General features: G+C 41.2%; 1 protein-coding gene across 3 annotated transcripts in view; it reads left to right on the top strand.

Annotated features, from left to right (window-relative positions):
* Positions 1–18913, top strand: part of clip2 (CAP-GLY domain containing linker protein 2) — a 53483-nt gene that overhangs the window by 26463 nt on the left and 8107 nt on the right. Inside the window, exons 6-14 of one of the 3 annotated variants that reach the window (XM_087847510.1) lie at positions 969–1166; positions 2390–2493; positions 3584–3644; positions 8233–8283; positions 11447–11830; positions 13622–14197; positions 14274–14331; positions 16352–16435; positions 18198–18354. In XM_087847510.1, the coding sequence (XP_087703636.1) occupies positions 969–1166; positions 2390–2493; positions 3584–3644; positions 8233–8283; positions 11447–11830; positions 13622–14197; positions 14274–14331; positions 16352–16435; positions 18198–18354 (1673 nt within the window). Of the gene's footprint in view, positions 1–968; positions 1167–2389; positions 2494–3583; positions 3645–5314; positions 5420–8232; positions 8284–11446; positions 11831–13621; positions 14198–14273; positions 14332–16351; positions 16436–18197; positions 18355–18913 lie in introns of all 3 variants that reach the window. The other 2 variants (XM_087847509.1, XM_087847511.1) reach the window with 2 other exon arrangements.

Here is an 18913-nt window from a genome sequence, read left to right as displayed (position 1 = left end):
TCGATTTTAGCATCGGGCCAGGTCCTGATGGAGAACACTACCCTTTACTTTCCTTAATTGTTGGCAGGACTCACTGGAACCTTTGTGAATTATCAGTCTGATGGCACAGCACAAAATTGTCTTTCTTAAAGATGCTTCGTCCTGCACAGTTTTAATTTTCTTAAGTGGTTAGAAAGCAGGCGCCGTTTTTAATTTGGATGGTGAATTATGGGCACAAATTTGCACAAGGATCTCTGATTCACTGTGAACGTATGAAGCTTACTGTCAGTCTATGTGCTACATAATAGTGTTGCCATCATAAAAGCATGAATTTGTTACCTTACAGGTTGTCAAATACACAGGTATATGACATTAAATTGAGCCTGACTGATACATTTTATATGAAATATCTACACATAAAAGTGCAGATGTAATGTTTTATGTGCAGAATGCTTCAATCTAGCTCATTATTAAAGAAAGTTCCATAAATGCTGCTGAAATGAGATGAGGTAGCGAGGGCTGGTAGAAATCCTGTCAAAGAGCATCCTCTAGTGGCCAAAGAGAATACTGCAGCATTCACTGTGATTAAATGGTTGTTTTTGGTCTCCCTGTTGCAGATATTCCCAACCAGCCAGATATTTCCTCAGAGAAGAAGAACGTATATTTTTTAAAGCCTTATGTAGCTAACAATTTAGAAAATAAGTTTAAAGTTTGCTATTGTTTTTTTTAATATGACTTATTATGAAAAAGCAAAGACCTGTCATGGCACAGACAGCTGATTTCCTGTGATCACAAAGCAGATGATGAAAACGATGAAAGTCTGATGTCAGAATCATCGAGATGTTGGATCTGAGAGGGACCTGTGCGGCTAACAGGATAAACGATGTTTCTGAATGCATCAAGCCCAATCTGCATTTCCTTTCTGTTCACACTTTCATCCTCCTCTTAAAGTCTAATCTCCTTTGTCCCCCTCCTCCCCGCCTTTAAAGCTGACGGAGACATCATCGCGCTACGCACGGAAGATCTCGGGCACCACCGCGCTGCAGGAAGCCCTGAAGGAGAAGCAGCAGCACATCGAGCAGCTGTTGGCCGAGAGGGACTTGGAGCGGGCGGAGATGGCCAAGGCCACGAGCCACATCTGCGAGGTGGAGAAAGAGCTGAGCGCCTTCAAGGCTCAGCACATGCAGGTACGAGGAAGTAGGGAAAACACAGCTCGACACTTACTTGGTCAGGCACAACGTCATGTCTTAGAAAAGAGAGGCCCGAATACAGGACACTGGCAAATGTAATAGTAACGGTAAACAGTACTTAAGGAAATAACTTAAGGAAACATATGAAAAAAAAATCATAGAACAAGAAGTAGAAACACAAGGATAAATCCTTGTCTTATTTCACTTGTGCATCCTCAGTTTCTTTCCTCACCTCCTCTCCTCCTGCCTAACAAAGTGGACAAAGTGAGGAAGCAATGAGGAGAGAGGAGACATGACAAATACCCTCGCCTTGGATCTTCATTTTAAGAGATTTAAATCAAATTTCAAGTGTGGTTCATGTTCCACGTGTGATCGCAGATGTTACCTGAACCGGTTTAGTGGTCATTATATTTAGGGCTAGCTTTAATTAAATTCACAGCCTAGCGCAGCGTGACAAGATACACAAACTCCTGCAGTTTGTAATTTTAAATAACTGAAAACTAACAATCACATAAATGCCTTTAATCAGTTGATAAACACTTATTTGCAGAAACAAATATTTCTTCCTCTATTCTCACAGCTTTCGTATCCAGATGCATTCTAGGATTTTAGGCCTTCATCAGGGCACACTGAGGTTTAGGGCTGACTGAGGGGTACAAGGAGCAGAACAGAAGATAAAGACAGGAAGTAAAACTATGAGGCATGGATTCAGAAAATTAGGCAGAAATGTGAAAAAAACTGCACAACACAAAGAAAACTAAAGAGACTATAACCATTTTAATACAAGGAATGTAGTTCTATAGCTATTTTACAACTGGAGATAGAACAAAAACCTACAATAGTCTGTGTCAGAAGGGGCAGGTGGGGTGGTTATACTTGAATTTTACTTAAAATGTATTTATGTTAATGATGCTGTCAAAAGCACAGTTTGGGTTTAAAAAAAAATCACCATTTCACACACTTTTAAAGGCAGTCGCCCATTTACAGCCAGCTTCTCTGACCACAATTAAGCACATAGTAATGGTCACAAAAACCGACCCCGCATCATCTCGCTTCTCGCTGCCCACACTGTGAAAAACGACGCCAAAGGGGCTTTTACAACGTGACGCCTGCGTGTCCTGACTGAGCGTCTGTATGTGACGACCTGAGAGGGAGAACGGGTGGAAAAGGAAAAACCTTTGTCGTTGTGAAAAAATTAAATTTGTGTCTCCTGTTTGCAGTATGTGACAGAGAACGAGAATGGTCTCCAGCAAGTCAAAGCCATGCTGGCCAGCACGCAGAAGGATAAGCTGGAACTGGCCAATCAGCTCGAAGAAGAAAAAAGGTAATCGCTTACACATCATTCAATTCAGTTTTATTTATATAGCACCATATCACAACAACAGGCGCTTTATATTGTAAGGTCGACGCTACAATAATACATACAGAGAAAAACCCAACAATCATACGACCCCCTATGAGCAAGCACTTTGGCAACAGTGGGAAGGAAAAACTCCCTTTTAACAGGAAGAAACCTCCGGCAGAACCAGGCTCAGGGAGGGGCGGGGCCATCTGCCGCGACATCATGGGCTCACTTTCACACAACAGTGTTGCCACATAATTTAAATCTTAATTATTGGTAAGTGTTATAGAGTGATCTCACATGATGCTCCTTTAGCTAATAATCTGGGATTTGCTTACGCGATGATTGAGTTGCTTAGCTTAGCATTAAGCCTAGAAGCAGGAGTAGATATCCTGACCACAAAACCCTCTCCCTGCGCACTCTCACTCCAAACAGCACCTTAAAGAAAACCTTAAGTGGAAGTGGATTATGAAATTCCAACACTAAGAGTTTTGTGTCCAATATGGAGAAAGCTCCGCACGCCTAGTAAAATATTTCTTTCGCATCTAGTTTTAGTTTTCAAATTCACTTTTTGGTGATTAAAATATCTATTCTTGATTCCTTTGGATAGAGGCGACACTGTCCCAAAGCTTCCTGATGTGTTTTTATCGTACTCCTGAATTAGTCGCCCTCATCAGCCCCAAGTGGGACTCCTCGTTGTCACGGAGACACAAAGTTTAGGGTTTTGATCCATATGTGAAAGCTCAGGAAATGAGAAACAGTTTCTGCTCCTAAAGTCAGATATTATGCATACATGCATGTGACGTGTACGGAGGACAAAAAGCAGGTAAATGCAGGCTAATCTTAGCTTCCTTTTAAATATAAATAAAAACAAATTGCTTAGAATGTTTGAACGTTTCCCGGGAGACGAATCTGACAGTTTCATTGTCCGTCTCAACCAATATGACAAAAATTGTGACTTCTGCAAACTGCTGTGATTGTCTGCAGTGCCGGTCGCTCCCTGGACACCGTGTGAGACTTGAATACTGCTCAGCTAATCGCCCCTTCTTTATTTCCCATAACGCTTTTACAGGAAAGTGGAGGACCTGCAGTTCAGAGTAGAAGAGGAATGCATCACCAAAGGAGACCTGGAGGTATTTATCAGAATTAATAGCTGAATGAAAAAAGCGTATGTGCCTCACAATGTGAATCACCGTAATATCACAGGTCCGTGTTAGTCACAGGAGACTCTGTTTTCATGCTATGCAACCCTGAAAGCTCTGTCAGCGTAACGCACATCCTGGACATCAGGACAGAAAGGAAGAGGAAAGGGAAGAAAAAAAGCGTCTGGGTGCACAAAAGAAACCTTGATGTGATAATGTGCAGAGTTCCTGAATTCCACTATATAAATACAGAGAGGTCAGACTGGGTTTCCAGTTTAACAGGGTGTGCGGGTCGGGATGTCCTCAGCTGATGTCTCATGAGTGGTGATAGCACAGAAAGACAATATTTTAAAACTGATATAAAACACGAGACACACAAGCTTTGTGTAAAACAGGAGTTATTTTTAGTCAAATACTTTGATACTTGATTAGCGTGTGTGTAACAACTCCACACGAATCCAAAGCTCAGACTTCAGACGGCTTTTTTCCCTCCACATGTATCTGCATAGTGTCATAGACAGCAAATATTCTTAATATCCGCTGTTTTGAGCACAGCTGCTGTTCAAACCTTTTGTTTGTGAGGCACAGCCAATCACAGGACAGCTGGCTTAAAGTAAGGAGAAGCTAAAACAGCTTGATTCAGGCAGAAAACAAACTTAGAGGCTGAACCAAGGTGCAGAATAAGATAAATAAGGGAAAGTTATGTGCAATATGATTTAATAGAGTTCAAGAATAAAAATATGTAGTTGGATGATGATAATAATAATAATAATAATAATAATAATAATAATAATAATAATAATAACAATAACAGGCTCAAAAAGGTGAACATATTTGTTCACTTCAGGACTCAAAGTTTTATTCCAAACAATTTTATCTTAAAAAAAATGCAGATCACATTTAAAAGATTATGCGGGTCTTTGATGTCACATTTAGAAAATACCATAATGTTTCCACAGTGAGTGGAAGCCATGTTTATTTGCCAGTCACCATTAATAGACTTAGACATGCTCAAAGTGCAATTAAGACGTTATCTCCTGTAACAGGGAAAAGGAAACTGTGAATACCATTGTACCGATTGGTTAAAGGATGAGGAACCCACAGGAATAAGTTGTATTTTTTTCCCCACTCTTTGGATAAAGTACTTGTTTTTTAATATATTTGCCTTGCTGACAACAATAGGATGAAATTTCAGCCTTGACTAAGAAATCAGATGTTTAACAGTCATAAATGTGACTCTTAATGCCGATCATGTTTATTTACAGTGTTAGACATAAAACAGTGTATATGAATTCAATCAAACCGTGTGTTTTAATGCTTTTTCATGGTTTGCACAGTCTGCGCTGCTTAATGCACGTCATGCATTAAGCAGCTCAGACTGACGTGTCTGTGATCCATCTGCAGGTGCAACTCTTGTGCTCTCTGGTCATGTACCTGTGACCACAAAGTTGTCCCTAACTGCAAATTGCACTTTCTGTGAAAGTGAAACGTAACCTCAGATCTCCTCCTCAGCTTGTGCACCCTGCTGCCGTCTGCAGAGCTGCCCTTTCATCATCAGCTGTCAGCCGTTTTGATCACCTTCTTTGATCTGTATGGGTCTCTTTTTCCTTTCAGCCTCCCTTTTCTTTCTTCTTTGTATCTCTCTTTGTCTCTTCCCGTAGACTCAGAAGAAATTGGAACATGCCCATATTCGTCAGCTTGAGCAGAGCCTGCTCCTCGAAAAGTCGAGAGCAGAGACGCTCCACAAAGAATTAGAGAAGCGGAGGGTAAAAAACAAAAATACACAAGCAAACCTTTGCCTGTGGCCACTGTCCCGTGCGCTTCTGCACCTGTTTGCTTCTCTGTTGATGATAACTCACATATCCCACCTGTGGCTGTGTCCAAATGTAGTTTAGATATATGCAAAACATACTTACAATCAGTATGTGTCAGCATACCGGCCCCATGTGACTACACTACAAGTATTGTGGGCAGGAGGATAGGCCCCCAGCATGCAGACGCACGCTAACAGGTACAGGTGTGAACTCCACAACAGTCGCAGAATAGAATATGAGGATAACCTCACCAGAATAATTTGAAATGACTCATAACTCTGTGGTTGAGACTTGTAATGAGTGTAGCGAGCTGAGTGAAGTGTTGTAGTTTAATGGATTAGGCTGATGTTTAGTCCAAATCCCATAAAAAAGACCAAAACCAACAAGCAGAAGAGAGACAAACAGGCCCAAACTTTTGGTTCCACTGATGGCTTGACTCGTTTAAAAAAAAGTTAACATACTTAAAGTTTGATTTTATAAAGATAGTTAAGTACTGTTATAGGGCTGTGCGATATGACCAAAATCGCAATCGCAAATCATATCCCGATATAAAACATCTATCGTCCCGATAACGATATAAATCACAAAAAATTTAATATTTTCTGTAAATTCTGTGAATCTCGGGTAGGTGAAGTGGCGTCGTGTACCTGGAGTCAAGTGTTTTAACCGATGCATGAAACTACACATTTTTAGACATAAGTTGTAACAGCCGCCGTTTTCTTTGTGAGTATTTATTACACGGCGTGCTGCGGGGAAAAGCCTGTTCTAACGTTTGAGTCTAAGGTTTATTTTTTAGCATCTGACGGCTCTTTTTTTTTTTTTTGCTTCTCATCCGTCAATACTCTGCATACTTTTTCACATGATTCCGTTTATTTTGAAAATTCTCAACAGGATCTTGAGCTTTATTGTGAAAGGTTTATGTGGAAAATAAACAAGCAGACTTGCGATGGTGTTACCGTCGTTGTTGCTAACGACAACCCATAAAAACAGGCGCTTGTCCGTCCATAGTGTGGTTATATTAAATATAAGAGAAAGAGAGAACTTTGAGAAATTAATATAGCCACTACAGTGACCATCAAAACGATGAAAAAAATTGCCGTAAACAGTTTATTTTGCGACACCACGAAACAAACGATAGCGTAAAATGAAACGATAGACGTTTTTATATCGTCATCAGATATATATCGTTATATCGAACAGCCCTATACTGTTATAATCTGGAAAAGAACTAGCTTTAGGGGTTAACATAAAAATTTATTTATATAAATATAAATAACAATGCAAAGCAGGGCCTCTTTGCAGTAACATGGTCCAAATCTTTCCCATTGCAGCCCACTTGTTGTCATGTGGGCATGAAGCCTTCTTTAATGGCTTTAAGCACTTTAATTTTCAGTGGGGTCTATTTAATAAGCGGTCAAATCCAGTAAAAACCTCTTTAAAAAGTCTGGTAACTCTGACTTTTCTCCCTGTACTTATACTGTGCATACACAGTTTTGCTTCATTGATGGCTCAGCGTGCTAGCCTGACAAGTGAAACTGCGCGTAATGATCGAGGGGGTTATTGCACGATCATATGGTGATAAATTGCAATAATAAATCACAATGGATTCCCTCCTTTTGCAACTGTAATGAGGTCTGTGTCATACAAAGCTCTCATATTTTATTGAGTGTGACTTCAAACTAGCACCTGAGACCTTGACCTCTGACCTCAGGAAACACTTTTGTGATGAGTTTAAGTGAGAAGTAGAGCCATTTTCCCCATAGACATCTATACATCTGGGCTTCTTTTAACAACCAGAGCAAGCGGGGGGAATGGCTTCACTTTTCAGACGTTTTCTGTAGTCTCTAGTTTGCATTCTCTTAATGTGAAGAGTACATGCATGCAACATACGTATTTTTTAAGCCTTTTAATGTGAATCAAACTGAAAAAAGCACAGTTTGTGTCAGTCATGGCTGTTACATCAGCTCCCACCTAACTCAAGGATAAATAAGGTCTTAGTAGATCTGGTTTTGGTCTTTTCATGGATTTGTTTATAATCAATAATGTATCTATGGAATATTACCAGCTTTATTATTTAGAAATAGATGGGAAAGTAGTGGAAATATGAAGTTTGTTATTTACTTATGATAGTGGGTGTTGGTCACAGCTTTTCACATTACACATGATCAAAATCATTAACCAGACTGGCTTCATCTGGGCCTTCCTCTGCTTCATTCCATCGCTTGTAATCAGAAAGCCGAGGCTCGCAGCTGCTTCAGCTTTTCTTTTGTCTAATGTTGCAATTAGCTGCCATTAATTTTTATTTAAATGGTGTTTTTTCCCCCCTTTAAATCCAAAGGCTGGCTTTCAGATCTGTCGCCTGCTGCACTTTGAGACATCGGGACGTATCACTCGAAAAGGCCCCCTTCCACTTAAGCTGTGGAGGATGAATCTCCCCAGGCGCCACACCAATTTTTGAGCAGTTATGTAATTAGTAACACGCGAGAAGTCGCTAAATTATTTACGGGATCCATTACGGACGCTTCGATAAATTTTTCAAGACAAATCGTAGGCGGTGCCGCCCATTTTAGTCGGCGCCGCTGAGGACGTCCTTTACACCACTTTGACATGCAGCGCCGCGCTCCACGTAGACAGGCTCTTTAATAATAGACCGCGGTATCACAAATCAAACCGCGCCAGCTTTCAATTTTCAGCCATCAAAAGATAACAAAACACTTTGAAATGCTTGGATTCGTATATGCAGTAAGGTCTGCTTCTGCCAACAGGGAAGATGCACTCATGAAGCGGTATCCTTGAGGTTGGGTAAGAGAACCAAGGTGAAAAAAATGAAAAAAAAAAGATTTGATCTTGTTTTGGCTTTGATCCTCTCTTGAGCTATCTCAGTTCCTGACTTCAAATCGACTTCAGATGCTGTTGAGGACATTAACCTTGCATAGACTCTTTTACTCCTCTGTGTGCGTGCGTGTGTGTGTGCGTGCGTGCGACGTCATCTGAATGCTACTCAGGCAGCGTCTCTGGTGTGAATCAGCTAGTAACTCTGGTCTGGTCAGCTGGGATCTGGGTTGAAATTAACATCTGTGCACTGTGCAGCAGGTCCTCCATCTTAAGCTCAGTTTTTTTGGCTGTTTTTCCTTTTTCATTCTGATTGGAAACAAATGTGTGGAGGATGTTTGCAGCTGTGCATATGTCACTGTTGAGGTTTGCTGTATTATATTTGCTTGGCTGCTTCTAGAAGATCAGAGAATGGCTGCGCTCTCCTTTCATTTTCCACCTTTGGTTTTTGCACACTGAGCTCCACAAATGTTTGGACAGCGACACGTTGATCCTTTTGGCTCCTCGCTTTAATTATTTTGGATGGAAATGATACAATGGCTTTAGCATTTAAGTGCAGGCTTTCCGCGTTATTATGAGGGCAGCGTAATAATTCTGATGGTTTATTTGGACTTTGATCCAGAGTGAAATGCAAACCTTGACCGGTGCCAGTGTTTTGATGGTGTTCCTCTAAAATTACGAGTGACTGCAGTTATGAACAGCCAGGGAAAGGGGAAAAAAGGGATGGCGAAATCCATCCGCCATCTGTACAAGACTTAAAACTCTCGTAGTCAATATTTTAATATAAACAACAGATTCAATGACCCTGCAAGTGGTTGCATAACCCACACAGAATTATTACCCAGCTGTCTGTCCCCTATGCTCGGAATTTCAGCGTCTCCTTGGTCATTATTTTTGGTTTTTCGGCCTCAAGCAGAGCAAGACAGCTATTATCAGAGAAGTAAGTTCTGATAAGTAGACGGGTGTGTCGGCTACTGATGGCAAACTGTGTTCAGCACTTTTAAAAAGCCCAGTCTTCCAAAAAATGATTAAAAACCGACTATTGGCAGATTCATTAATAAGCAACGCTCGCTAATGCCCCAGCCTAATTTATTAAAGATATTTCACCTATATTAATTACACTAAATAAATATATTAACAAAGTTCCCAACAGTATTTTCATACATTAAGATTTTATGTCCACATGTTCCACAGTTTCCTGCTTTGATATTCATCATCATTAAAGTTATCAGACATCTTAATATTAATGGGAATCTTGAGGAGCTTGTGGGTGTTGCATCACTCATATTTATGTTGCAAGAGTGAAAATCTCAAATGCCCTCAGCAGGATAGGGAGTTAACTTCTGTTCTGTCTTTGTATAATGGGTTTTTCCTCTGTTGTATGTTGGCTTCGTGTTATTTCTGACAAAATGTCAGTTTAGCCCTGAGCGACGGTGCTGCTCCAGGCAGCTCTGTGAAGCTATCTGCACCCAAATAAGAACCTGAAGCTTCGTCAGAGTTCTTTAAGAAGTTAAATGAAAGGAATAGCCCTCAGTTGGCTTATTTATAAGTCTTTCACCAACTCCTGAAAATGTTTGCCACAAAAAAATGGTTGAACCAATAGATACTTTTCAGTGAGGCAAGTGGAAGTATATAAAAAAAGAAAAAGAAAGAAGAACAAACCCTCTAAAAATCAAGGATATTTTTCTAAATATTAAGTGATGCAACTAAAACCTTAAGGTTTTAAAAAGTAAACAAGTAAAAGGTCACTGGTTCCATTCCAGACACAAAAATCGCCGTTTGGTCAGGAGGGGCGCTACCTGCAAGAAACGGGTAAAAGAAAAAGCAAAACACAAGGCCAACCCACTGGCCGTCACACCGCGTAAACTCTGCCAAACTAAACAGCAGCTGCTACCTGCTGTGGTGACTCCATGTGACAAGGGAGCAGCTGAAAGTAGTTTTTATTTTAGGATGAGACACTAAATGTTCTCCTGTGTTCACTAGTTAGTTGCATAAGTCTACCAGGTGGTGCCGGGTAGCTTGGTACAGAATTCTTAGGAAGTAAAGGGTGATAATAAACTTCTGGGCCTAAGCTGGAAAAAAAATAACTAAATAAATAAAAATCGAAGCTCATACCAGATTTAAATTTGGCCCATCATCCCTTCAAAGGTTTGCATTTCTGGGTCGCTTTAGGCACAGCTGGAGTTTTTAGTGTCACGTTCTCATCACCTGGATTTACACATGTACAGTTTAACCATGGACCTGAACCTCTTACACAGATCAGCCTGGTCCAACCAGCAGCAGTTTTCAGCTGAACACTCTGCAGTATCCAAGCCTGAAAGCATCACATCAGGTTGGGAACGTGACCGGGACCTGTTTGTTCTTTTGATTTTGTTGCAGCGTTTTACTATAACTTCCCGACATGTCTGAGGGAGAACATTCAGCATAAACGACCTGAAGGGAGGCGCACCTCATGCATTGTCTTGTTGCACGCAGCCCACACCAATGCAAAATTCGTGCATCATCCATCCTAATCTCTTAATCTGCTTCGCCTCTTCCACAAAATAAAATTCAAATTTAATCTGATTTGACACGTTTGGGGCAATCTGGCACATACAGCATGTCCACACTGGACGTGGTCCAGCGCTATCCAAAGAGTTGAGACCGAAAGCGAAATAGGCCAGATTGAAATCAGCTATGGGTTTTCATTTAATGGCAAATTAGTTAGGACATCATCCTCCCTGGCTGCATGTTTTAGCGGCAGTAAATCCCAACAAATTACACCCTGTATGCACACATCCAGACTTTGTTTGCAGTTATGTGTTATAACTTTTCCAAAAATACCAATGAGAAAAAATACTCTGAGAGTCATTGTAGCATCTTCACTGGGAGCCAAGCTGTTGAACAATCTGTTGCTGTCCACATACTTTATGTCACTTGTTTGTACTGTAAATCCTCTGCAATGCACATCTCCAGGACCTGCATAGATTTCTCTGTTTTCCTTTTCTTATGGGCTGATTTCCGCTCTTCGTCACGTCACCTTTGTTTCTTTGGAATGACAGTCTGTTGCAGGGTCTTCTATACAATTACTCTATAGAAACAACATGTTTCTCCTTAGAGAAAAAACTTTCAAAAGCAGTGCTGGGTTCTTGCTTTCTTTCTCATCAGCAAACTACAGTTGAAGAGAAGAGCCGCATCATGCAGTTGGAGGAGGAGCTCAGCCTCAGGAGAGCCGAGATCACGAATCTCCAGGTCCAGCTCAAAGGGGCTGATGCAAGCTGGCAGAAAGCTGACCGTGCTGATGCGGCCCAGGGGTCCGACGCCCAGCCAGAGACCCTCCTGCTGCGCGAGCAGCTGCTGTCAGCGGGCCGGGAGCACTACAAGGAGAGCAGCGAGCTCAGAGAGAAGTACGAGACTGCCTCAGCAGCAAGCCAGCAGGAGATCGACTCATTGAAGGCTGTCGTGGAGAAACAGAACGTGGAGATCAATGACATGAAACAGAAAGTTCAACAGGCTGCCAAGGAAAACGTGGAAATGATGGACACCTGGAAGGTACGCTGCTCTGTTTTTGTATAACTGTCTTCAAGTCAGCCAGAGTAGTGTGGTCATGTCAGTGCAGTTATGTGTTTGTAGGAATCCTTCATTTAGAGCAGGATTCAGTTTTGCTTACAAAATTTCAAAGGATTTACAAAAAGAAAAAAGGTAAATCAGGGTGGCTATAACAAGAATAAGAATGTTACATCTAATCAAAATTTCTTCCTACTAATAATTTGAGAAGTCTCTCTGTGTCCATCCCTTCTTCACTCATCTCATCATCCGTACATTCCACCCAATTCAAACGTGGCAGCCCAACCTAAACCTAACCTAACTCTAACTTCAACCCTAAAATCAAGTCTTGAAATTCAAACAGGCATTTAAAGCGGTGTGAAAAGACACTTGCATTTGTGGTCGTAGGTAAAGTATGACCACAAACTGAAACATTGACTATATTGCCAAAAGTATTCGCTCGTCTGCCTTCAAGAACATATGACATCCCGTTCTTAATCCAGCCCACCCTTTACAGTTATAAAAGCTTCTGGGAAGGTTTTCCACAAGGTTTAGTGTGTTTATGGGAAGATCTGACCATTCTTCCAGAAGCAAATTCGTGAGCTCAGACACTGATGTTGAATAAGACGACCTGGCTCACAGTCTTTGCTCTAGTTCGTCCCAAAGGTTTTCTATCAGGTTGAGGTCGGGACTCTGTGCAGGCCAGTCAAGTTCTTCCACACTAAACTTGCTCATCCATGTCTTTAAGGACCTTGTTTGCGCAAAAGTGCATGGTCACGTTGGAACAGGAAGGGACAATCCCCAAACTGTTCTCACAAAGTTGGGAGCATGAAATCATCCAAAATGTCCTGGTATCCTGAAGCATTGAGAGTTCTTTTTACTGGACCTAAGGGGCCGAGTCCAACTGCTGAAATTCAACCCCACACCATAATCCTTCCTCCACCAAACTGGCAACCACCAAACCTACCTATACTCATCCATTGGATTGCTAGGCAGAAGCATGATTTATCACTCCAGAGAGCGTGTCTCTGCTGCTCTAGAGTCCAGTGGTAGCGTGCTTTACACAACTGCATCGGCCAAGGAAACCAATTTGATGACGCTCCCTACACGCTGTTGTTGAGCTAATCTGAAGGTTTGGAGGTCTGTAGTGATTGACTCTGCAGAAAACTGATAACCTCTGCGTGCTCTTCACCTCAGCATCTACTGACCCACTCTGTGATTTTATTTAGCCTACCGCTTTGTGGCTGAGTTTTTGTCGTTCCTAATCACTTCCACTTCATTATAATACCACTAACAGTTGACTGTGGAATATTTAGTAGGGATGAAATTTCACGACTGGACTTGCACAGGTGCCATCCTGTCACAGCGGCACGCTCACTGAGCTCCTGAGAGCGACCCAGTCTTTCACGAATGTTTGTGAACGCTTATGTGTTTGATTTTATACACCTGTGGCCATGGGAGTGATTAGAACACCTGAATTCAATGACTTGGATGGAGGAGTGAATGCATTTGGCAATTTAGTGACTCATAAATCCACAGGTTTGCCGTCACGTTCAGCTCTCTCTTCACCACAACAGACCAGTGAGCATCTGCAGCACTGCAGATCCTGCACCAAGCCATCTGCACAACCAGACACAATGAGATTAGATTTAACTATTCAAATTTTTTAAAAGCATGCATGTTAAATCTTTGGGTTGCATTATCCCCTGAATGGGTATTAGATGATTTGAATTGATTCGTTTCACAAATGCAGCAAGTATGACCTAAAACTGCGATCTTTCTCACTTTCTCTTGCAGGATAAATTTGACACTTTAGTCAGTGACCACCAGCGATCCTTGGAGGAACTAAAGGCAACACTGAGCAGTAATCATACCGCTACAGAAGGTCAAGAGCAGGACACCCAGGAGCTGAGAGCCACCCTGGAAAGCCTGAAGATGGAGCACCAGCTAGAGGTGGAGAACCTCAAGGCCAAACATAAAATTGAAGCTGCCATCCTGACAAAGGAACGAGAGGACCTCTGCGCTCGTCTGCAGGAGGCCAAAGACCAGCTGGCTGAAGGCAACCAGTCATGGAGGGCTGAATTGGAAGCCAAAAGTGGAAAGCACGCGCTGGAGGCAGCTACGGATAAGCTACAGAAGGCGGAGCAGAGGCTGGCAGATATGGAGACGCTTCAGATGGAGCAGAACAAAAGAGCGGAGGAGCTGAGGGAGAGGCTGGAGCTGTCAGAGAAGCAGATGACGGACTACCAGGCTCTGCAGAAAGCTCAGGAGGCGAGCCAAGAAGAGATCCAGAAACTCGAGGAGAAGCTGAGGGTGACGGCCAACCAGCTCCAGGCCATCCAGGCCGAGCGCTTCACATCTAATGATGCTAATGTGAGTGGCTGAGGAGAAAGAGGCACCTGCAGGGTTTAGATGCAAATTCAGCACCTGACACTTTCTCCTCTTTCAGGTGATAGAAGATAATGAAATTTCAGATGAGAAGATGAAGCTAAAACAGAACATAGAAGGTAGGTTTGTGTTTATCTTAATCCCGACTACAGATTCATGAAAAAAAGCACACCAATCGCACACACTTCAGCTGATCTGCTTTCTTAGTTTAATCACGTTTGTGCTTTTTGCTCCTTGTTCTTACTTCCCAGTGATTCCCAAAGTGTTACTTCCCATTGTTCTCGTCATATTACCCATGTATGCACTCGAGATGAGAAGAAATTTAAAAGCTTGGCAGAAAAAAAAGGGACGTAACCACTTTAAAGAAAGAGCTCAGCATTTTAGGAATAATGCCGCCCTCCTTGCTCCTGAGAATGTGTTGTTAAAATAATATTGAATAGAGACCACTTCTGCCTATTTCCATCTGCTTTTCACCACTAATTCCCTTTTAATCTTGTAGTTTTTGTCAACATAAAAACACCTTTATGTTTTGTGACTAGTCCGACACATTTCTGGGAGTTAAGCATCAACTACTCAGCAGGCTCTGGTAGTTTTTGTCATTCAGATACACTTTTTCCTAGGGATGCACCGATACCAATACTGGTATCGGGTATCGGGGCCGATACTGTAAAATGTGTGTGTACTCATACTCGTAAAAGTTAACCGATACCATGAACCGATACCAATTTATTTCATTAAACAGAGGGTGGCTTGTCATTTCTGTTGTAGTTTTTTAGATTGGCCACTAGGGGGACATCCCGCGCTAAACAGGCACAGGGTTAGCGAGTGAGACTGGCGGCTCCAGATAAAAAAGAGAAACTGGAGGCTGCTGTAGCTAGGCTAAACAAAATGTCAGCAGTGTGGAACAGCCAACTTTAACTCAGGTTTTGGAAAAGCGATGAAAAATGTCAAGAGAAAATCCACAGGCAGTTAAAATAACAGAGGCTCTGACTCATTTTATCGCTCTGGATGACCAGCCAATGGCGGTCGTGGAAAACATAGGATTGAACCGTCTTCTCAGCATACTCGAGCCGCGATATGAAATTGGACACTCTGCAATAATTTAAAAGTTTATTTTATTCTCAAACCTAATTTGTATTTATTTTATTCCAAACAGAAGTGTTTATTTATTATTCTGAAAGCTCGAGACAGTGCCCAGTAGTTCAGTGATATTTTGTTAAATTACAATGTGGAGACTCTGCAATAATTTAACAGAAGTGCTTATTTTTCACTTGAAATTTTTTTTGTGGTCATTTTTATTACAATTTTATTTTTTTATTGGCAGAGAATAAAATAAAGCCTGTCTTCCAATTCATTGCATTTGTGTTTGTGGTAGAAGTATCGGTTTTTGTACTCAGTATCGGCAAGTACTCAGATCCAAGTATCGGTATCGTATCGGTTTGAAAAAATTGGTATCGTTGCATCCCTACTTTTTCCCCATTATTTTGGGAACACATGAAAACACAAACACCAGACAGTCATTTCCACATACAAGCAAAGATGAGATGATGGATGTGGATTTTGTTGCTCTGCTGAAGCGAGCCAGGCTAGTTATTTCCACTGTTTGCACTAAGCTAAGCTAAATGGCTAGTGGTTACAAAAGGGCCTTATAATTATATTTATAATAACAGTGGAATCAAGCTTAAGAAAGGAAGAAAAAAAAAGATAGGAAGCAAATCAGTTCCCTAAACTGGTCATAAATATGTCAAGTTAAAATATCCTACATATGAGGTTATAATGTATTTCGAGGTACTAAATACTGACCAGTACTCATTATGCGTATGTCTTTGTGAAATAAAATAGATTTGAGTCACAGTCTATAAATAAAGACCTCACAAGCCTCTGTCTTGTTACATAAATCTCACTTAAGCGTCTAATGGCTAAAAAGCTCGAGAAAATCGCAGCTCTTCTGGTACACAAGGGCGTCTGTCCACTAACTTCATAGGATTTCACTGTATCCTGCCAAGTGACAGATAAGGAAGTAACACAAAACTGTGGAAAACTTTGTGGCACTCCAGTCACAAATCACCGCACTGATTTGGATCATCGGAGCGTTCTGTGAGCGAGGCATCTCATGGCTGTTATGTTGTTTTTCTGCAGAAACAATGGAGAAGCTGCTGAAAAGGGAAAAAGAAGTCTCTACTCTCACTTCCCAGGTTGAAGCCCTCAAATCACAAATCGGAGGTAAACAAGCACGCGGCGCCCTTTTCCGAGCTCGCCGATGTCTTTGTTCTTTCAGCGCTTTTGTGGCAAGATATCCTGAAATATTGAGTTTCTGCGGAGGCATTGTGTCTTTCACGTACAGGTGTTTCGTTTCAGGATAAAGAGAGGCGAAGCTTGATATTTGCCTGCAGCATTTCCTTCAAGTTTAGGTTTTAAACTGAGAACTTGTCAGCTCTCTCGCAATAAATAAATAAATATGCATGTTTGTGTGGCGACTGGAGGCTTTATTTTCCGACAGTCACGCCGAGTTCATCGCGCGGGGGAACGTGTTCTTCACCGTTACACTCTTTGATCGTCACCCAAAAATCTTTTGATAAGTTTCATCACATCAAAAGCACCCAAACACACGCTTTATGTACTTCAGATAATCAAATTGACACACTTTGAAGAATGAATGTAAATAATTTAAAACGAGAAAAGAAAAATATAAAACTCGAAGGATAGTTGTAGTCGTCTCTTTTTATTCTTTTTTTAAAACTCTGAGGTCATCGGTGATGACCCTGATCTGTAAGAATTTTCAAACAAAAACTGCACAAAGTTTAGATTAAATATTAAGACGACCTTCTTTACTTGTTTCCAGATTTAAAGAATGAAATATAAATAGATTTTTGAAGATGGTAAGGGGAAATGAGCGTTAGACATCAGCAGCGAGAGATCTGAAATTTCTAAAACACTATTATTGCAGTGTCTTTACCTTACAATACAAAGTGCCTTGATCCTCTTGATTTGGCTCTTTGTGAATAAAACTGTATTGAATTGAACTAACAATAATGCCTGCGTTGGTACTTATTCGCTTGGCATCATTGGAGAAAAACGTGGGGTGTTTCAGAGATGAATAGAAATGGCAGACATCTCAAGTGCAGCATTATTTGAAATGAACTGCGTGGGCATATAAACATTTTAAGAACAACATTCGGCACTTTCTAAACTGAAACATCTTTGTCCATCACCGCTGTATTGAGACGATTAACGCGTGTTTTTCGACTGTAGCTTTTGCAAGTTCAACATTCAACTATAAAACGCATTTTCATCTTGTTTTTAATCAAACAGCTGTGAGCAAAGCAGGGAGGGCAGCTCATTTGCTGCCAAGGCTACACCCAAAAAGTTGTGAGCCACCCCCACGCAGAAACGCAAGATTTCAGCATTTCAGTAGAATTTCACAAAAAAAGACCAGGAAACTACTTACCTGATGGAGAAAGCTGGTTTATGGTGATTCACAGAGTTTTTTATGACACGAGCCTGGATATCAGGATTTCTGACTCCCTCCCAGTGTCATTAAACGTCTCACAGAAATAAGCTGTTTGTCCCTCATTCACCTGATCACCATAATGGCAACTACTGAAAACCTACTTATCTATCCATCCATCCCTCATATATATATATATATATATATATATATATATATATAAAAAAAATTACTGTTGAGCTGAACGAGTTGCACTGAACAAAAGTGGGAAAAAAGCTTCAGAGTTATGAAAGGAAGAGCTGATGAAATAGAGAGGTAAACGTGCCTCTTTTTTGAAGCTCGTTGCAGGCATAGAATTAAAAGTGAGCATATAGAAATTTGTCAGAATCCTTCCCAAATGTGATCGCCTGATCTGATTTAAAATGCATTTATAGCATTAATTGAAAATAGTAAGTTCTTTATGATCACAGTTCTGATTAGCACAGCTGTGTTAAAGTTATTAATAACTAGTGTTGCAAACTATCGATTTGTTTTTAGCGCTGGAGGGCAAAGTTCGCAGCGGGGAGAAGAGAGCCGAAGCCCTGGCCAAGGAGAAGACGCGCGTGGAGGCGGAGCTAGAGTCCATGACCAAGAAATCCCATGATGCCTCTGGGCAGCTGGTGAGCATCAGCCAGGAGCTGCTGAAGAAGGAGAGGTAATTTGACACGGAGACGGTATTGATTTGACATTCTGCCTCAGCACTTTCTCAATAACAGCAGCGAAGGATGACACCGTTGTATTATACATGCAGACACCATCACTGATTTTATTGCATGACCTCGAAGCACTGCTCCTCCTTCCTTTTCATCCGGTTGATCTTGCAGTTACTCTGATACTAAGAGGTTTTGATTTATGATGTATATTCTCCATTTTCTGGAGAAGACAAAGAAGTTTCTAGAAACTAGCAATAGCTATAACCTGTTTCATAATCCATATTGGAACTATGTTAAAATGCATCATGCCTTATAGTGTGTGTGTGTGTGTGTGTGTGTACACACACACACACACACACACACACACACACACACACACACATATATTTTGGAAGCAAAGATTTTCATTTTTCACCTGAGTAACAAAAAATGTCTGAGATGAATCGCAGACCTTTTTTTACATTTCACACCATCATTCGACCCAGTGATGAAGCAGAAACACCGACGCAGCTCTAAAGTGATGGATGACCGCTCGTGCTTCCGTCAGGAGCTTAATGAAAA

This window comes from Neolamprologus brichardi, chromosome 10 (assembly GCF_056152115.1).
Source record: "Neolamprologus brichardi isolate AB-2024 chromosome 10, ASM5615211v1, whole genome shotgun sequence".
Taxonomy (NCBI): Eukaryota; Metazoa; Chordata; class Actinopteri; order Cichliformes; family Cichlidae; genus Neolamprologus; species Neolamprologus brichardi.
The sequence above is the reverse complement of the archived record's forward strand: the minus strand, read 5'-3'. Positions and strand labels throughout refer to the sequence as shown.